Source organism: Myodes glareolus, chromosome 19 (assembly GCF_982192425.1).
Source record: "Myodes glareolus chromosome 19, mMyoGla1.1, whole genome shotgun sequence".
NCBI lineage: Eukaryota > Metazoa > Chordata > Mammalia > Rodentia > Cricetidae > Myodes > Myodes glareolus.
This window is the reverse complement of record NC_142044.1, coordinates 39,970,067-39,986,704: the sequence shown is the minus strand read 5'-3', so window position 1 is coordinate 39,986,704 and position 16,638 is coordinate 39,970,067. Positions and strand designations below refer to the sequence as shown.

The following is a 16,638-nucleotide window of genomic DNA, read 5'->3' as shown; positions in this document are numbered from 1 at the left end:
AGCTCTGGTACCCTCCTCTGGGGAGACACCATGCTAGTCCAGCCTTCATCATAGTGTTGCCTGAGGGAAGCCCTAAGTGTGGGTGTGCTCGGCGATCTTCCGGGCCTGCCGAAGGGCACAGGTTTCTGAGGAGGGTACCAGTGCCATGCTCCCTAACTCTCCCACTCCCCAGGAGGAAGAGCTGATACAGTCAGAGAACTCGGCCTCCATCTTCAACACGCTGTCAGACATCCCTGCACAGATGGAAGATGCGGAGCTGCTGCTGGGGGAGGCCATGCGGTTGGCTGGCTCCCTCACTGATGTGGCTGTGGAGACCCAACGCCGCAAGCATCTGGCCTACCTCATTGCAGACCAAGGCCAGACCCTAGGGACTAGTGCCTCCACCAACCTCTCTCAGGTGAGCTGAGTAGGGAGGCTCTGTCTTGGCCATATCATGGAGTTCCCAAGGGAGCCCAGAGTGAGGGGCTGTGGGAAACAGACTGGCCCTTACCTGCTGAGCTACTCTCCATCCCACCCAGCTCTGCACGTGCCTGCAGTGGCCACTAGGGGGTGACCTAGGCTTCCTTAGTAACAGGCATTCCTGGACATTGTGCCTAGCCTGAACTGAAGATATGGTTTGATCTCAAGTGTCCACTTCAGGCCATTAGAAATGTCCAGGTACTAGTGAGACACAAGTTAGTGTCTTCCTTTCTGAGTGGCTACTTTGGCCACCTTTGACAGCTTTCTTCTCCACAGGTTGTACGCCGCAGGACTCAGCGGAGGAAGTCTGGCATCACCTCCCTGCTCTTCGGTGAGCACCAGTGTGGGTTTGTGCAGGCTCTTCTAGAGGCTGGGCAGGACTGGTTACTGAGCCCATGTGCTTCCTAGGGGAGGACGACCTGGAGGCTCTCAAAGCCAAGAATATCAAGCAGACAGAGCTGGTAGCTGACCTCCGTGAAGCCATTTTGCGAGTGGCACGCCACTTCCAGTGCACAGACCCCAAGAACTGTAGTGTGGTGAGTGGCAGGTTCCCTAGACTCAACTTGGGGCTCCCCTCCCCAGCCCATTCTTGGTACTGAGGCTCCTCCTCCATGGTGGGCCTTTTGTTTCTGGCAGGAGCTGACCCCAGACTACAGCATGGAGAGCCACCAGCGGGACCATGAGAACTACGTGGCGTGCTTGCGCAGCCACCGGCGCCGGGCCAAGGCCCTGCTGGACTTTGAGCGGCATGATGATGATGAGTTAGGCTTCCGAAAAAATGACATCATCACGGTGTGTGGTGGCCTGGCACGCATGCTTCCTGCTGCCTGCTCCCCACCTTCCCTGCCGAGAGCTGATGTTGCTGAGCATGTTTGGTCTCAGTCTGGCGGGTGCTGAGGACATCAGGGGGTTTGTGCAGGCCCTGAGCCCAGTCCTGTTTCCTCCTGCAGATCATTTCTCAGAAGGATGAACACTGCTGGGTGGGTGAGCTGAACGGCCTGAGAGGTGAGGGCTTCTGTCTGCTGCAGGGCTGGGGAGGGAGATGAGTCCTTCCTCTTCCATGGCCTGCCCAGCCTCAGACCTCTGGCCTCTGAGGGAACTAGGCTCTTTCCTTTTGGTCTTCTTGGCATGCCTGGCCTACTTGAAGGTTCTGAATGGTCCGGGGAGCCCTTTTCTTGGACCTTGGGGAAAAGGGTTGGGATGGCTGCTGCTGCTCTTCACATGACTGCTTCCCCGACAGGCTGGTTTCCAGCTAAGTTTGTCGAGGTCCTGGATGAACGGAGCAAAGAGGTAAGAGTGTGGAGCTGCTCCTTGTAGCTCGTGGTGTGGGAGCATCCTCCTACTGGGTCCATGTCCCAAGTGAGCCCTGGCTTGTGGCAGCTGCCAGGAGGACAGGAGAGGGGGGCTGCAGGTGTCAGGCTAGGGCTTCTCAAACATTCTCTCCATCAGTACTCCATTGCGGGGGATGACTCTGTGACAGAAGGAGTCACAGACCTCGTGCGAGGGACCCTCTGCCCAGCCCTCAAGGCCCTATTTGAACATGGACTGAAGAAGCCGTCCTTGCTTGGAGGAGCCTGCCACCCCTGGCTGTTTATTGAGGAGGTAATTACTGTTGGCACCTGGGCCTGGTGCTCACCTCAGTCCTTCCCTGGGTTCCTGGAGGAGGTGGAAGGAGTTTGCAGGGTGGTGGCGGCATGTGTTCACCGTCACTGCCCTCACTCACACTGTGTCTTGTCTACCACAGGCAGCGGGCCGGGAGGTCGAGAGAGACTTTGATTCAGTGTACTCCCGCCTGGTGCTCTGTAAGACATACAGGTACATACATAGTGCCTGTGCCACCTGCCAGTGCCCAGCACGGCAGACAGTGATGGCACTCTTGTTCTTGCAGGTTGGATGAAGATGGCAAAGTCCTGACCCCGGAAGAGTTGCTGTACCGGGTAAGTTAGGACATTTGTTAGGATTCTTGAGACCTCTCTGGCCAGCCACTGGGCACTTGAGTGACATTGTGCCCTTCTCAGGCTGTGCAGTCTGTGAATGTGACCCATGATGCAGCACACGCCCAGATGGACGTCAAGCTCCGCTCACTTATCTGTGTGGGGCTCAAGTAAGTGTAGGGAAGGAGAGACCTTCAAAGAGTACCCCACAGGGCAGGGCTAAGGTGCGGGGAGGTCCTCAGGAATTCTGAACCCATTGAAGGCCTCACTTTGCTGAGGGTGCAGGGTGGGGTCCTCTGGCCCCCATCCCTATCCCCTTTTTGCCTTGTTCCTAGTGAACAGGTGCTACACCTGTGGCTGGAGGTACTCTGTTCCAGCCTGCCCACTGTGGAGAAGTGGTACCAGCCCTGGTCCTTCCTGCGCAGTCCCGGCTGGGTCCAGATCAAGTGTGAGCTCCGGTGGGTGAGTGGGCAGCTCTGAAGGGCCTGGAACTTGGTGGGATTGGAGACTGTTGGGTTGGCAGAATAGCCCAGAATGACCAGAGACTGTCCCTTGGTCCCTAGTGTCCTCTGCTGCTTTGCCTTCAGCCTCTCCCAGGACTGGGAGCTTCCTGCTAAGAGAGAGGTATGTATGTGGCCTGGTTGGTCTCTTTGCCAGGAGGGCTATGGTGCAGTCTAGGCTGAAGAAGTGACCTGTGTGGTTCCAAGGTGGTCCCTGTCCATGACTGGGACTGTTCTGTGCACAGGAGGAGAAGCAGCCACTGAAGGAGGGTGTTCAGGACATGTTGGTGAAGCACCACCTTTTCAGCTGGGACATAGATGGATGACACACCTTCGAGCTGCTCTGTGGCTCCCACGCCTCCCCCAGCCACTGGTTGCCTCAGGCCTCCTTCCTCCTTCCCCAGGGAAAAAGGTTCAGGAAAGGAAACGCCCCCCAGCCTGCCCAGGACCCATGATCAGTGTCTGGGCCTCTCCACCCGATGCTCGCATAGTTGGCTGGTGGCCAGTTCAGCGTCTCTTCTTAACGTGTTTCTGGGGAGTGTCTTTCCAAGGTCCTTAAGGAGCCCTGGGTGCTGGGATATGGTGTACTAACCAAATCCTTGCAAAGGAGTGGAGAGCCACATCCATGCTGGCCTCTGCTCAGGAAGGGGGTAGGCTAATGGTAGATAAAGGCCTCTTGACCTCTTTAATTGTAAATAAAACTCATTTTGTGAGAGAGCGCCTCCTATCTTTGTTTAGCTAGGCCTGGGTACTATCAAGGTGACCCCATCAAAAACCACTTGAAATGATCTGACTAGGCCCTTGCTGGATATTTGTCCCAAGTTCACCTGATGGAACTAGGGCCACAGTGTGACCTCTACATGCCATCATGGAATAGGCCCAGGACCCCAGTCACGCCTTTCAGCCCTGATGGATCAAATACAACAGCCTGGCAAGTCAGTGTTTTTGATTTTATTTTAAAAAGTTCACACAGCCTCCCCACCTTTGTCCCAGCACTGTCCCTACTCTGTACTCAATCAGGACAGAACAGGGCTGGTGTTGGGCAGAAGGTACCTCTTAGTCCCCAGCAGGTGTAGCCGGGACCCACGGGACCCACCCACCCTTACCCCATCCCAAGGCCAGGGTGGCTGCAGTGGGGAGATGGGACGGAATGTGGGTGAGTGGAGAACTGAGAACCAGGAAGCACCTCTGCCCTTGTGGCACTATGGAGCCAGGAAGCAGGGCAGGGTGGTGTGTAGGCGATGATAGGTGTCTGTCTACATGTCAAATATGTGTGGGATAGGCCTAGGCAGCTGCATGTCAGGTTGAGTACTGGGCCACGTGGCACACAGCTCCTCATGGTGACCCTGTATCAATCCCCAAGCAGCTCTCCAGGCCTTTTGCATGTGAAAGCAGGTGGAGGTAGCCACACCCATCTCCCCCCACCCCTAAAAATATATGTATATATGCAAGTTGATATATAATATCGAGGTATATACACCTATACAGATTTTTTGCCACCAACCACAACTTGGTTACACTATATACCAAGACTAAAATGGCAGAGTGCCACCTCTTGGGACACAGAGTCCTGGGACTGGCTGAAATAGGGAATGGGCAAGTAGAGGCCTGGCTAGTTTCCTCCTTAAAAGGAGAGGAAGGCAGGTTGGCTCCAGGCCCACCTGGACCAAACTTCAGCCAGATGTGCACCCTCTGACCTCAGAAAAGGAGGTCGAATTGAACTGGGTTTGGCCAGCCTCTGGAAACCTCAGCACGGGCCCAGAGTTTCTTGATAGTTTTTATCCCCAGCCCTGGGTGAACGTGAGCCAGGTGTAGGGTCTCTACTGCAGCCTCCAGGAACTGTGATTGTCAAGGCTCACAGTCACAGGGAGCACACACTGGCTATGGTCCTGTGGCTCCCCAACTCCACCCCCTTCCCTAGCCTATGTCTGGAGTTAGAGGGCTACAAGCAGGAATCCCAGTGGAGCTGCAAGTCGTGGCCATCCAGGAAGTCCGTGGAGAAGAGGCTGGGGGCTGTAGTACTGAGGGGAGCCAGGCTGAGCACAGGGCCACCAGATGACAGCTCCAGCCAGTCCATGCTGTCCAGGTGGCCATCAGCCAGGTCCAGGCCCATACCACTGCTGGGCTCAGAAGCAAAGTGCAATTCAGAGGTGTCCATAGGTGATGGGGGGTGGTCCAGGATGGCAGAGCTGCTCAGCATCTGGCTATGGAGGTCGTCAATGAGGGAGAGGGGCTCTGGTCCTTCGTGCCCACTAGTCAGCAGGGGCAGCCCCGTACTGCTTTCCAGGAAGTCCTCCAAGCGCCCTGGGAGAGTGGGGGAGCCAGGTGGAGGAGCAGCCTGAGGGAGTTCATTTGAAGGCGAGGGCTGTGGTGTCAGCAGGGACCCACAGGCTGCTGCTGGGGGTGGCTTCTCCTTGCCTGGTAGGGATGGTTGCTCCTTGAAATATGCCGAAATCTCTGTCAACAGAGATAGTGGTTCAGAAACCAAGTTTGAATATGCACAAAAAATTATGGGACACTCTTTACCATAAACCAGAGAAGAATCTACTGACTACAGACTTAAATATAGGAGATAAAACCATAGAACTTCTAACTTGTGGGAGCTGAGGATAAATGGAACAATGCCTGCCTGGTATGCATGAGGTTCTTCTGGGTTCAAATCACACATGCATGAACCAAAAAGATAAAATAATGAAAAGACACGTCACCAAATGAGAGGAAGTATCTGCAGGTCACAGATTGACCAGGGAGTGCATACAATTTGTAAAACTCAACTTCACTTTTAAAAATGGGCAAAGGATAGGTATTTCCTCCAACCATCACATGGCTGTAACAGTTCATGGCATCACTGGTCATTAGGGAAATGCAATGACCTGCCCTGGGGAAATACTATCTCACACATGACAGTCTGGCTACTCTCAGGTCAGAAAATAGGTGTTGGTGGTCAGAAGTGGAGCAGATGAACTCATGCATGAGGTTCCCAGCAGCAGACGTGTTGGTGAGGAAGTGGGGTCACTGGAACCAAGTGTGCACGACAAGGGGAGGTTAAAAAGCTCCCAGCAGCTTTGAAAGCAGTACGAGTTGGTTCCTCAAAAAACACAGTATGATCTAGCCATCTCGCTTGTACCTAAAAGCAGCAGCCACATCCAGTTCAAGTGTACAGTGATGGACAAGTGGATGAGCCCTGAGGATATGCTAAGTAAAATAAACACCTCACAGCCAGACCAGACCATGGGAGTCCACATACAGAGCAGGCACACTGGGGGGAGTGAGGTAGACGGTGACGGCTGTGCAACACCAGTGTACTTAATGCCACTGGACTGTCGAGTTTTGTTGTATGTGACACAACAAAACTCTCCAGGTCTCTCTGTCCCAGGTCAACTGTGCCTGTGTTCAGTTTCCCAGGTGCCACCACCTGCCTCTTTCTGACATCGAGTGTCCTTTGGGGGATGGGGACAGGCAGCACTCTGGCTGCCATTCCTCTACCATCCCCTCAATACCAGATTTCAGTGGTTCCACCTCCATTAATCCCCTCTCTGTCCTGATGGGGTTTATTGTGGGCACAGTGGCTGCTGTGGCTCAGGCCCGGGGCTCTCCTGAACTCCAGTCCAGCCACCTGCACTGGCACAAAGGTCACTCAGGCTCTGTGGCAGACTCAGCACTAAATGTTCCCCTTAAGCCTGGAAACTCCTGAGTATCCAGCACTGAATAGTTAGTTGTATGTGACAATCAAACTTCCCCTGGCTGCAGGGTCTCCGCGCTGGTGTTCCTGCACAGCCATAGTCACTACAACAAGGAGGGCCTTGTGTCAGACGACTCTGCCACCTGGGGCCAGCCGCGACCTCATGCTCTTCTGCCCTCTTCCCTCACTCCACAGCCCCCAAGCTGGTGCCCTCCTAGGGCTTGCCCTGGAACCCTGAATTCCTGGATCTTTCCTGTCCTTTGTCATAATGCTGCTGTCAGGTATTTGGACAACTCTCCCCACACTGTAGACTGAGTTCTACAAGGATAAATGTAGGCCACACACATTCACCTAACTGCAGGATGTCATAGGCCTGTGGCTCTGAAATGAACTGCCACCCTGTAACTAGAGGGGCATCTGGGGATGGAGTTTTTACCTCCACTCTGAATAAGAATATCAAACAGATCGTCCATCTGCTGACTGGAAGAGCCATTTTCCTGCAGGAAAGAAACAGAAAAGAACATGAAAATCCAGATACCATCTCAGCTCAGGTTGGGCAGCCTAGCTTGTGCTTCTGCCTTGCACTGAGTGTTCCTCATGCTTGTCATGGACCTGCTTCTTAAGCCCATCCCCAACCCATGTGGGGCTGAGGCATTGCCCACAGTTGGGCCTACTGCCTTAAAGCATTTATTGTACATGTGTGCGTGCATGCCATAATGTGTGGAGGTCAGAGGACAACCTGCCGGAGTCAGTTCTCCCCTTCCACCATGTGGTTCCTGAGACTCAAACCGGTTGTCAGGGAAGTGCCTTCATTTGCTGAGACATCTTGTCAGCACACCCCAGCTCCCATCATCCTCACCTGCTGCTTAGGCTGCTGAGTCACAGTCTCCTCATACCCAGGTGGCTCCTTCTTCAGCAGAGGTGTGGGGGCTGCAAATGAGGGCTGAGGCGGGTGCTCCAGGTCCATCTGGGCAGGTGGGTCCGGGGCTGGAGAACCAGGCTGAGACAAAGGCTAAATGGGAAAATCAGTTGTTGGTGGGAGTAGAGGCAAGGCTCAAACATGCCAGGGTGGGGAAGGGCCTCCCTCACTGCCCACGGGTAGTTAGCTAATGAGCTTTTGGGAGCTTTCATGGAAGCCACTAGGGAAGAAATACAGGATGGGGTAAGCATGATGCTGTGAGGGTGACAGGAACACCGGCCTCAAGGAGGCCACTCTAGGGAGCAGGATCCTGAGTCTGAGGCTGCAGCTTATATAGGTCAGGGTTCACTCTCCATCCACCCACCAGCCACCCAGCCCCTGCCCTTCAGCTACCTGCCGGGGGCTCCCAGTGGGCAGGCCAGGGTCATCGGAACTCTTATTGGTCACCGTGAGGATGAGGTGAGTCCCTGTAGAGTCAGTGACCAGAGTAGGAGGGGTGACCCTTTTGAGGAAGCTGGTGCCCTGTGGGCCCAAGAGCAGCTGGGGGGCAGGGGTCAGATCTGGCTCAGGCGGCCCCGCTTCCTGCTTCACCACCACAGGTACGGACCCTGGGGCTGGGGCCTGAGTGTCTCCATGACTGGTAGTGGGAGCCACCAGGCCAGGGCCAAAGGCACAAGCAGAACCCTGAGGCTGGCAGCTCAGCTGGCAACTGGAGAAGCTACTTTCTCGCTTCACAGGGCTGCTGGCTGGGGCTGGCTGCTGGGCCCGCTTCTGCTGCTCCAGCTGTAGCCGTAGCAGCTCAACCAGCTGCTGCTTCTGCTGGAGCATTCGGGTCAGCTCCTCAATCTGCTTGTCCTTCTCCTGCAGCATCTGGTCCTTGTCCAGTCCCTCCGCCTCAGTCCGTGCACCAGGGCTCAGGCAGCAGGACGCAGCACGGGCACCCTCCTCCTTCACGAGGATCTGCAGTGGGGAGGCCTGCAGGGTGAGCTGTGTCAGCGGCGATGTCACCATTTCACCAAAGGCATCCCCCGGTGTGGAATTCTCATCACCCGTGCTGAGCAGTGACCGCTCTGAGGGGGTGGGAGACACAGGGGGTGTGGAGCCCGTGCTGCCAAACTTCACCATGCCATTGCTGGTTACTGTGGCCACCACCATCTCAGCCGGTGCTAGGCCTGCTGTTACAAGAGCTGGTGCTGTGCTCAGCCGGGCCGCAGGGAAGGCGACCACTACCTCACCAGCCTTGGACAGGAGAGAGGTGGTGGCAGGGGCCTTGGGGGCTCCTGGAGCTGGGCTGACTTGGTCTTGGTAGGCACGCAGGCGCTCAATCAGCTCTGTCTTGGTGCCAGAGACGGGCAGTGACCGCAACTTCAACTCCTGCTTCAGCTCTGCCACCTGCAGGGGTTGAGAGCTTAGCAGCCTGGGGGCTGGACAAGGACAGGGCAGGTTGGGAAAGGTAGGGGCTTTGGGGGCTCCTGTGAGTCTGTCCTTCATCTGGGTCCCACTGGCTATACCAGATGACTTTGGAGTCCTCTGAACACCCTGCAAGGCCTTCCCTTAGAGCAGACTTCCCCAGCCCCATGTGGTGCCTGCAGTTCAGTGTTGTCTCTGGTACCCTGGATGAAGAAAGCTCACGGAATACAACCTTGAGCTCATAAAAATACTAAGCAGAAAGAACAGGACCTGAGTCCAGCTGGAGCCCATCAGCCCAAGACTCTCACAAAAGTAGTTTTGTAGGGATCCAGGTCATGACACAGGAGGACACGTGTTCAATAGAAAACTTGGCCTATACCATCTTCTGCTCGGGGGCAGAGAAAAGAGGCTGGGCCAGGCTGAGCCCCTGGCACTGACTGACAGCAGAGGTGGATGAAACTGTCCACCCTGCTCCCCTCCCAGAGGGAACAACCCCATGCTGCTACTCACAGTCCACCACACAATAATGGAGAATACAAGATTACCCCCGCCCCAGTCCCCACCCCATACACAAAGGCTGGTACTGCTATGACCACAGGCCAGAGAGGCCTTACAGCAGGCTAAGGTGCCCTCTCATGACAGATTGGATCTGGAGCCTGCTCTGCCTTCCATCTTGTGGTCATGGGGCGTGACTTTCTGCCTGAAATCTGCCCCTATTCTTCATGGGAGAGGCCTAGTCTTCCAGTGAGAAGGGATCAGCTACCTACCTTCATGTCATCCAGGTTGGCTGGCAGGGCTCCTGGTTTGCCAGCCAGTGCAGTGCTGTTCTGCCGTGCCAGCCCACTGGATCCTGGGGTGCCTGAGCTGGAACTGCTGCTGGTGGAAAGGCTGCGGGATGGGGTGGGGGCACCGCTTCCAGGAGTCTCTCCTGCTGGCCTGAGGCAGGACAGAAACAAACAGCTTCAGTACCCCCCTAGTTTCTGCAGGCAGCGGCCATCAGCAGAACCTCAGGGACCGTGTTCCTACTTGGGAGGGGCAGGCAGGATGGCCTGGTAGTTGTAGTGCTGCTGCTGCTGCTGCTGCTGCTGCTGGTTGAGGATCTGCAGCTGCAGGAAGAGCTGCTGCTGCTGCAGGATCTTGGCGTAGGAGGAGTCCATGGCGGGCGCCCCCTTGTCCGGCTTTTGGTCTGGGGGGATGTACTGGTGGTACTTGAGCTTCTTCACCTTTGGCTTCAGCTCCTTGGCCTTCTTGCTACGCTGTGACTTCTCGCTGGCAGACTTTGGTTGGCTTTGCTGAGGGCACACAAGACAGTGTCTTCAGGGACCACCCCAAGGAGAAACAGCCTAGCCCCATGCCCAGCATCTTCTGAGGAGGCACCAACCCCTACTCTGTGAGACCGTCTCTGTCCTAAAAGACATGGCAGGCTGGAGAAAAGACCAACCAGATGGATCTGCACAAGTGTCACCATGACCCTGAGCAACACAAAAACATAAAAACTGAGCTGAGCAGCATGGCCATGCTCCAGAGCCCCACACCAGCCTCCCAGAGTCCCACCTAGGAAGGAAGTATCAGAAGCAGCTCAGAAGACACTTGCCCAAGGCTGCACAGTGACCTGTTTATGCCCTAAAGTCTCCTGGCTGGCATAACTTTAGGGCCTGGATGATCAGAGGATTCAGGTCAACAGAAAAAGGTCAGGGGGCAATAATCAAATTGCCTGTCTTTCAGGCAGGTTGAGATAGACGAAGGCAAGTTATCAGTGTCCCAGAGAGGACACTGGGAGCCTAGAAATTTCTGAGCAGACAAAGGTGACTTAGGTAGAAGATGATGCAGAGATCAGATGGTCTGATCACGTGGCACTGGTGGTCTGGGCAGAGGCAGCCACATGGACATGCGGCAGTGAGGAGCTGGGCTCTTGGGGACCAGGAAGATGTCCTGGTCTTGACACTATGTCTGATGAGGCCACAGGGGCAGCAGAACATTGACTGGATGACCATGGGCACCCAGACTGCAAAGGGAAGAGGTGGCCAAGGATAGCCTCACCCTAAGGGAGGAGTCACGGAAAAGATAAAGAAGGAAAGTCAGAACCTGGGAGAGGATGGTGCTTAATCTACTGCTGGCACCAGGAGTCAAACCACAAGCCACTGAGGAATGTATCAGTGAAGAGCAAGCACAGACAGACTGCTCAGCCAAACGTGTGGTCAGAAAAGGCCATGTAACATGAAGAGAGGTAGAGAGAAGCTGGGGACATCTGGGATACCATGGGCTGTAAAAGAAGACAGTGCAGGTCTCAGAGCAGTGCATGCTGAAGAGGCCAGTGTGGGGGCATCATGGTCTGCTGCAGGTGGACAGGAGGCCCCTAGCCAATGGAGCGCTCAGTGAATACCGGAAGAGAAGAACCTGGACAGTTCCTGGGCTGTGAGCCATCAGTTCCTCCCACACTCAGGCTAAAGGAGGAGGCTGTAGGTAGCCAGGAGTTGCCATGTTGGTATATGGTGTGTATGGGGAGGAGGCCAAGAGAAAGGGAGGGAGCAGAAAGGACAGATGAAACTACTGGGACGTTGTAGGTGATTCTGACATTGACCTCTGTGCAGCTGATAACTCCAACCCCTGTGCACACAAGGCCAGCAAGCCGAACCGTGGACTTCCTGTAACCCCTACTTCCTGAGGGACTTCAGGGGAGACTAAAAACAGGGAGGCCACAGAGCCAGTGCATGATCCCCAGCACGCCCTGCTGAGGTCAGTCACCTGTGGCAGACTCTCACTGCTTCAGGAGGCAGAAGATGAAGCCCTCAGGCACAAATGACTGGCTCACTGTGCTTGTCATGGGCTGAACGTGGTGCCCCTGCTGAAATGTTAGAGCCGAATTCTCCACTATTAGGTATGACGAGGATGGTGGCTTAACTTCTATGTAGAGGGGGCCTCAGAGTGACTACGAATCCATAAGTTCATCATAGGATGGAGCCCCGCTACCATGGATTAGTGTGGTAAGCCAAGGGGGGAAAAACACTTTAAAGAAAAATATTACAGCTGGGCAGTGGTAGCAAACACCTTTAATCCCAGCACTTGGAAGGTAGACGCAGGTGAATCTCTGTGAGTTTGAGGCCAGCCTGGTCTACAAAGCAAGTTCTAGGACAGCCAGGGCTACACAGAGAAACCCTGTCTCAAAAAACCAAAAACAAACAAACAAAAAATACATGCTAACTGTGCACAAACATCACAGTGTGCATGTGAAGGCCAGAGGAGAGCCTGTGCATGTCTGTACTTTTCCCCACACCATGTGAGTGGCCGGGGGATCACACTCAGGATGTGAGGCTAGTGGCAAGCGCCTTTACCCTGGCCCAAGCCTCTTTACCTATGTCCAGCCTGTGGTAGCCTGGTTGTGTTACTGGTAATACACTAACTAAGATGGTGTCAGTGGGCTACAACAGTAGGTCAGTGTCACCATGGCAGCACAGAGATCAGAAGAAATTCCCACATCACCTTGGGCTGGGTTCTTGGCCCTGGGAGATGTGCACCCCCACCCCTTGCAGTTCTCACAACCAGAATGACATCACAGCAGGACTTCAAAACACAGGGTAGGGAGGAACGCCACTGGCAGAAGTACCTTAATGAGTGTGGGGGCAGGCTTGGCGGTGGGGACAGTGGTTCCATTGGTGAGGCTGGGGGGCAGCAGAGGTGGGGGAGGCAGAGGAGGCTGCTCTGTCAAGAAAAGCGTCTCTCCAGGATCCGGACCCACTGGGAGTTGAGAAAGAACCTGAGAGGGAAGTGAGAAGTGAGGACCCTGGCACCCCCAAATGGAGTGTACTTAACCTGCTCTTCCATCCTTGTGGTCGGAGGACAAAGGGGTAAGTGGTAACCAGGGGGATGATACAAGGTACGAAGCCAGGCTGGTAGGGAGAGAACGAGAGAGGGCGGTCAGAGGTGGCCACACTGAACCGCTGAACTGAGCGCACTTGGACCAGCAGGCAGCGAGGAATAGAGCCAGCAGAGTGGGTGGGCCAGGGAGGCTGAGACCCCAGCCGCAGGACTCCAGCCCAGACTCTCTTTATGCTCAGGTTGCTAGACTTAGGGACCACTGCTGACATCAAGGCGCTGGCATTTGAAACAGGACCCCCACACACCTAACCCCCAGGCATAGTAGGAACTGCCCATTTTGCCCAGGGCAGAGGCCCGGCTTGGGGCAGCTTCAGGAAAGGTGAACTCACCTGAGTGGGCGATGTGGAGGTGGCACTGGGCAGTGGCTCGCTGACTCGGGGCTCCAGGGGTGATGGCACTGAGCCCTGGGACTCATGGCTGGCAGGCTGCTCAGGGGATAAGGCGTCACTGCTGTCCTCGTCAAAGGAGGAGCTGTCTGCGACCTTCGGGTAATTCACCTGGCCCACTGAAAAACAATGCCGCCTCCATGTGAGACTCCTGCAGCCAGGTACAGGGACCCAGCTGGGTCTGAGAGGCACAGTAAAGAGAACCCAGTGACCGGCCTGCCTTGGTGCAGAGCTCAGACACAGTCAGTGTTCCCAAACAGGCTTGCCAGAGGCTGCCCAGGTTACTAATGGGCAAAAGAAAGCCCAGAGTTTTGGCCCTGTGCTTTGTTCTCTCCAATGCTCATGGTCCACACAGTGAAGGGCATGGACCTGCTGCCCAGAGGTCACGGTGACAAGTGAGCACAACTCCTCATGAGGGTGCCAAAAAGGCCACAACAGTCTAAGGTTCTGGGGCTACAGAAGGAGGCTCCCTGGAAAGGGACACCCACCTCATTGATACCCCAGCTCAGAGGAAGTGTGACCCCCTTCAAAGGCCTGGCGCCTGGGCAGCAAAGATGCCAGGACAGTCTACTGCCATCTTGTCCCTGAATGGCCCTGAGCCATATTCTGACAGCGCTTACTGACACAGGGCAGAAGCAGGGACAAGAGCCCCAGTGTGGGAATGGCAGTGGCAGTGAAGGAGGCGGAAACAAAGGCTAGGAGGATGTGTCAAGAGACCTGTCACAACCACTACCTCTACAGTCAGGGGAAGAGGTGGGGACCCAGATGAAAAAGAGGAAGAAGCCCACAACCTCTTCCTCCCCAGCCGTAACCTGAGGCTTTCTACACCCAAGGGACTGAGGAGGAACACCGAAGTTTCTCCCTCACCAGTGAACTGTGCTGATGGGCTAGGAAGGTGGGGCTTGCCCTTCTATCCCTCACCTGTCCCTGTACTTCATGCCAATCCTACAAACATTCTTCTTACTCACAGCAAGGGACAGCAGCCGGTGGAGCCAAGGACGTGACAATAATGATCCAAGCAAGAGAAGCTATAGCTCACACTGATCTGGGCCCATCCTGAAGAAAGCCACTAGCCATGCTGAGAGGATGGAGACCATGTCCTACACCCAGCCCTGCCCTCTGGGACGTTGGAACAGAACAGATACTCTTCTGAAAGGGCAGGCTGAGGAGGGAGGGAGTGGCCTAAAGAGACAGTGGACATGTGCGTGCAATGGACATGAGTGTGTGGGTGAACACTAACCAGGTTCTCAACAGCCCCTCCACTGCTGTCTGAGACAAACATGGGCCTGGGTTCCACTTTCTCCCGAGGGCCTCCCCTGAATGCCTCTTCACAGCTGGTGAATTCCATGTGTCTAGTCTCAAGCCTCCTCACCAATAATGGCTTCCTTCAAGCTGGACTCCACAGGCAAGATGTTCTTCTCCACCAGCTCCATGGGGCCAGGCCTCTGCGCAATCTTTTCATTGAGGTCGTCGGCCAGCCTGGCTCTCTTCAGCTTCAGCTGCTTGGCCTGGAGAGAAGGCTCAGCCGAGGTCTCTATCGTGGGAGAGAAGGGGGCTCAGAAAGATGGAAGGACGGTCCTGGTCCCCGGGACCTCCAGGGCAGCGGGAGCAGACACGGCAGAGTGAAATGCATGCCCAGGCAGAGCAGGGTAAGCTGGCTTCCAGTGCCACAGCACGAGGGCCAGGCCAGGCCAGCCCCGAGGAGAGTCGAGCTGCACAGCCAGAGGAACGCCAGATAAGGGACATCTCCTGCTCCACTTAGGCCTGGGCCACCGAGGCAAACTGTTCTTTGTTTGGGCTCTCAGTGATTTCAGTTGCAAAATGTGGGGTTCTGACTTGAGGTCTTTTCCAGGCTCCCACTGACACTAAACTTAGCAAACAACGAGTGGGCATATGTGTGCCACTCTAGAACCCAAGCCTTTCCTTTGCTAAAATTACAGAAAGAAGGTGTGGCTGGGCCAGCTGCAGTGTATCTAGATGAGTGTGCCTGCCATCACAGGTGCTCAGGTAAAAGCCAGTGAGTGCATGAGCGAGCAGGTGAGCAAATGAACCCCAAAACAAAGTGCCCCTTCTAGAAGCGAATGGTGGACCCAAGAGAGGGGTCAGGTCAACCTGGGCGAATGAGTCCATGCTTCTCACATCCCCCCAAAACCAGTGGCAGCCATGTAACTGTGTCTGAGTGTGAAGCCAATGGCAGAAAGCAGGAAGGCACAAGAGCAGAGTGAAAATGGGGTCAGGCGGGGAAGCACCTCCAACCTCACACACCTTCCAGAATGTGCATTCTGACCAGTTCCGATCTCTCCGGCCGGGAACGGATCTTCCGTTTCAGATAGTCCTCGGTCTACGGAAAAACACCAATAAATTCTCAAGGCTACACATAAAATTATGCATGAACAGGACCACAAAACATGCTTTTGCTGTAGTGGCTGCTGCAGTTCACTTTAGCAGCGTGGTGACTGCAGGGTCCTGAGGTCCGCAAGGGGAGGTGTGAATCTATACACAGCCTCCAGCTGTGTCTGTGCAGTCCCTTCTCAAGCCTCTACTGTATGTGGTTAAAACTGTTTTCTCATTTTTCCAGGCAGGGTTTCTCTGTGTAGCCCTGGCTGTCCTGGAACTTGCTCTGCAGACCAGGCTGGCCTCAAACTCACAGAGATCTGCCTGCCTCTGCCTCCCGAGTGCTGGGATTAAAGGCATGTGCTACCACCACTGGCTAAAACTTATTACTTATACTACACAAGTAATTAAAATTTGAAAACAAGCTGGGTGGTGGTGGCACACGCCTTTAATCCCAGCAGTCGGGAGGCAGAAGCAGGTGGATCTCTGTGAGTTTGAGGCCAGCCTGGTCTATAAGAACTAGTTCCAGGACAGGAACCAAAGCTACAGAGAAACCCTGCCTCGAAAAAAAAAAAAAAACAGATAAAAAAAAATGAGAAAACAAAAAGAGTAACCAGCTTCAACAGAACTGTTCATGTTCATGTTTTCCCCCCGTTACTCTTTCATGTAGTTTGATTCTGCAGAGCTGTAATCATTCTGTATGTAATTTTATGTCCTCTTTCAAAAACCTTGCATTGCGTGATCTCAGAGCATTTTCAGTTCAGTCTGAATGACTGCCAAATGCAATACTAATTTTGATACATGGTGTCAGAGCTCTAGTTCCTTAAAGTCCAATGTCCTCATTTCTGCATTTATTAGGCACTGCAGAACTAAACCATTCCCTCAACAACCACTGAGCCCCTGCTGCTTGAGGCTAATGATGAGCACACGTGACTGCAGAGCCCACACAGTTCACCTCTGCAACAACATCATTCAGATTCTAAGTCACGAGAGAGGACAGGGCAGGGCAGGCTAGGTTAGAGTTAGAAAAGAAGTTACTACAGAGGTCAGTCTGGTCCTCATGCTGCTGGCTGCTGCCCAGGACCTGGTGGGTCCTGAACCCAGAGTCTGAACCTAGAGATGTAGAAGGGAGCCACGG

At 54.6% G+C, this 16,638-nt stretch overlaps 2 protein-coding genes across 11 annotated transcripts in view; one reads left to right on the top strand and one right to left on the bottom strand.

Moving 5' to 3' along the window:
• Nucleotides 1-3,608, top strand: part of Sgsm3 (small G protein signaling modulator 3) — a 31,260-nt gene extending 27,652 nt beyond the window's left edge. For 7 of the 9 annotated variants that reach the window (XM_085678337.2, XM_048454716.3, XM_048454717.3 and 4 more), the window contains 13 exons: nucleotides 173-397; nucleotides 736-790; nucleotides 868-995; nucleotides 1,096-1,251; nucleotides 1,410-1,464; nucleotides 1,700-1,749; nucleotides 1,909-2,061; nucleotides 2,204-2,274; nucleotides 2,348-2,396; nucleotides 2,478-2,563; nucleotides 2,729-2,851; nucleotides 2,957-3,017; nucleotides 3,139-3,608. In XM_085678337.2, coding sequence (XP_085534463.1) covers nucleotides 173-397; nucleotides 736-790; nucleotides 868-995; nucleotides 1,096-1,251; nucleotides 1,410-1,464; nucleotides 1,700-1,749; nucleotides 1,909-2,061; nucleotides 2,204-2,274; nucleotides 2,348-2,396; nucleotides 2,478-2,563; nucleotides 2,729-2,851; nucleotides 2,957-3,017; nucleotides 3,139-3,219 — 1,293 coding nt within the window. In that variant the 3' untranslated portion in view covers nucleotides 3,220-3,608. Of the gene's footprint in view, nucleotides 1-172; nucleotides 398-735; nucleotides 791-867; nucleotides 996-1,095; nucleotides 1,252-1,409; nucleotides 1,465-1,699; nucleotides 1,750-1,908; nucleotides 2,062-2,203; nucleotides 2,275-2,347; nucleotides 2,397-2,477; nucleotides 2,564-2,728; nucleotides 2,856-2,956; nucleotides 3,018-3,138 lie in introns of all 9 variants that reach the window. The other 2 variants (XM_048454721.3, XM_048454722.3) reach the window with 2 other exon arrangements.
• A 216-nt stretch (nucleotides 3,609-3,824) lies between these two features.
• The window catches only part of Mrtfa (myocardin related transcription factor A), a 178,790-nt gene continuing 165,976 nt past the window's right edge, over nucleotides 3,825-16,638 (bottom strand). For both annotated transcript variants that reach the window (XM_048454715.3, XM_048454714.3), the window contains 10 exons: nucleotides 15,432-15,507; nucleotides 14,539-14,700; nucleotides 13,110-13,285; nucleotides 12,509-12,658; nucleotides 9,931-10,196; nucleotides 9,672-9,840; nucleotides 7,888-8,886; nucleotides 7,435-7,587; nucleotides 7,012-7,072; nucleotides 3,825-5,350 (listed from right to left, as the gene is read on the bottom strand). In XM_048454715.3, coding sequence (XP_048310672.2) covers nucleotides 4,836-5,350; nucleotides 7,012-7,072; nucleotides 7,435-7,587; nucleotides 7,888-8,886; nucleotides 9,672-9,840; nucleotides 9,931-10,196; nucleotides 12,509-12,658; nucleotides 13,110-13,285; nucleotides 14,539-14,700; nucleotides 15,432-15,507 — 2,727 coding nt within the window. In that variant the 3' untranslated portion in view covers nucleotides 3,825-4,835. The remainder of the gene's footprint in view (nucleotides 5,351-7,011; nucleotides 7,073-7,434; nucleotides 7,588-7,887; nucleotides 8,887-9,671; nucleotides 9,841-9,930; nucleotides 10,197-12,508; nucleotides 12,659-13,109; nucleotides 13,286-14,538; nucleotides 14,701-15,431; nucleotides 15,508-16,638) is intronic.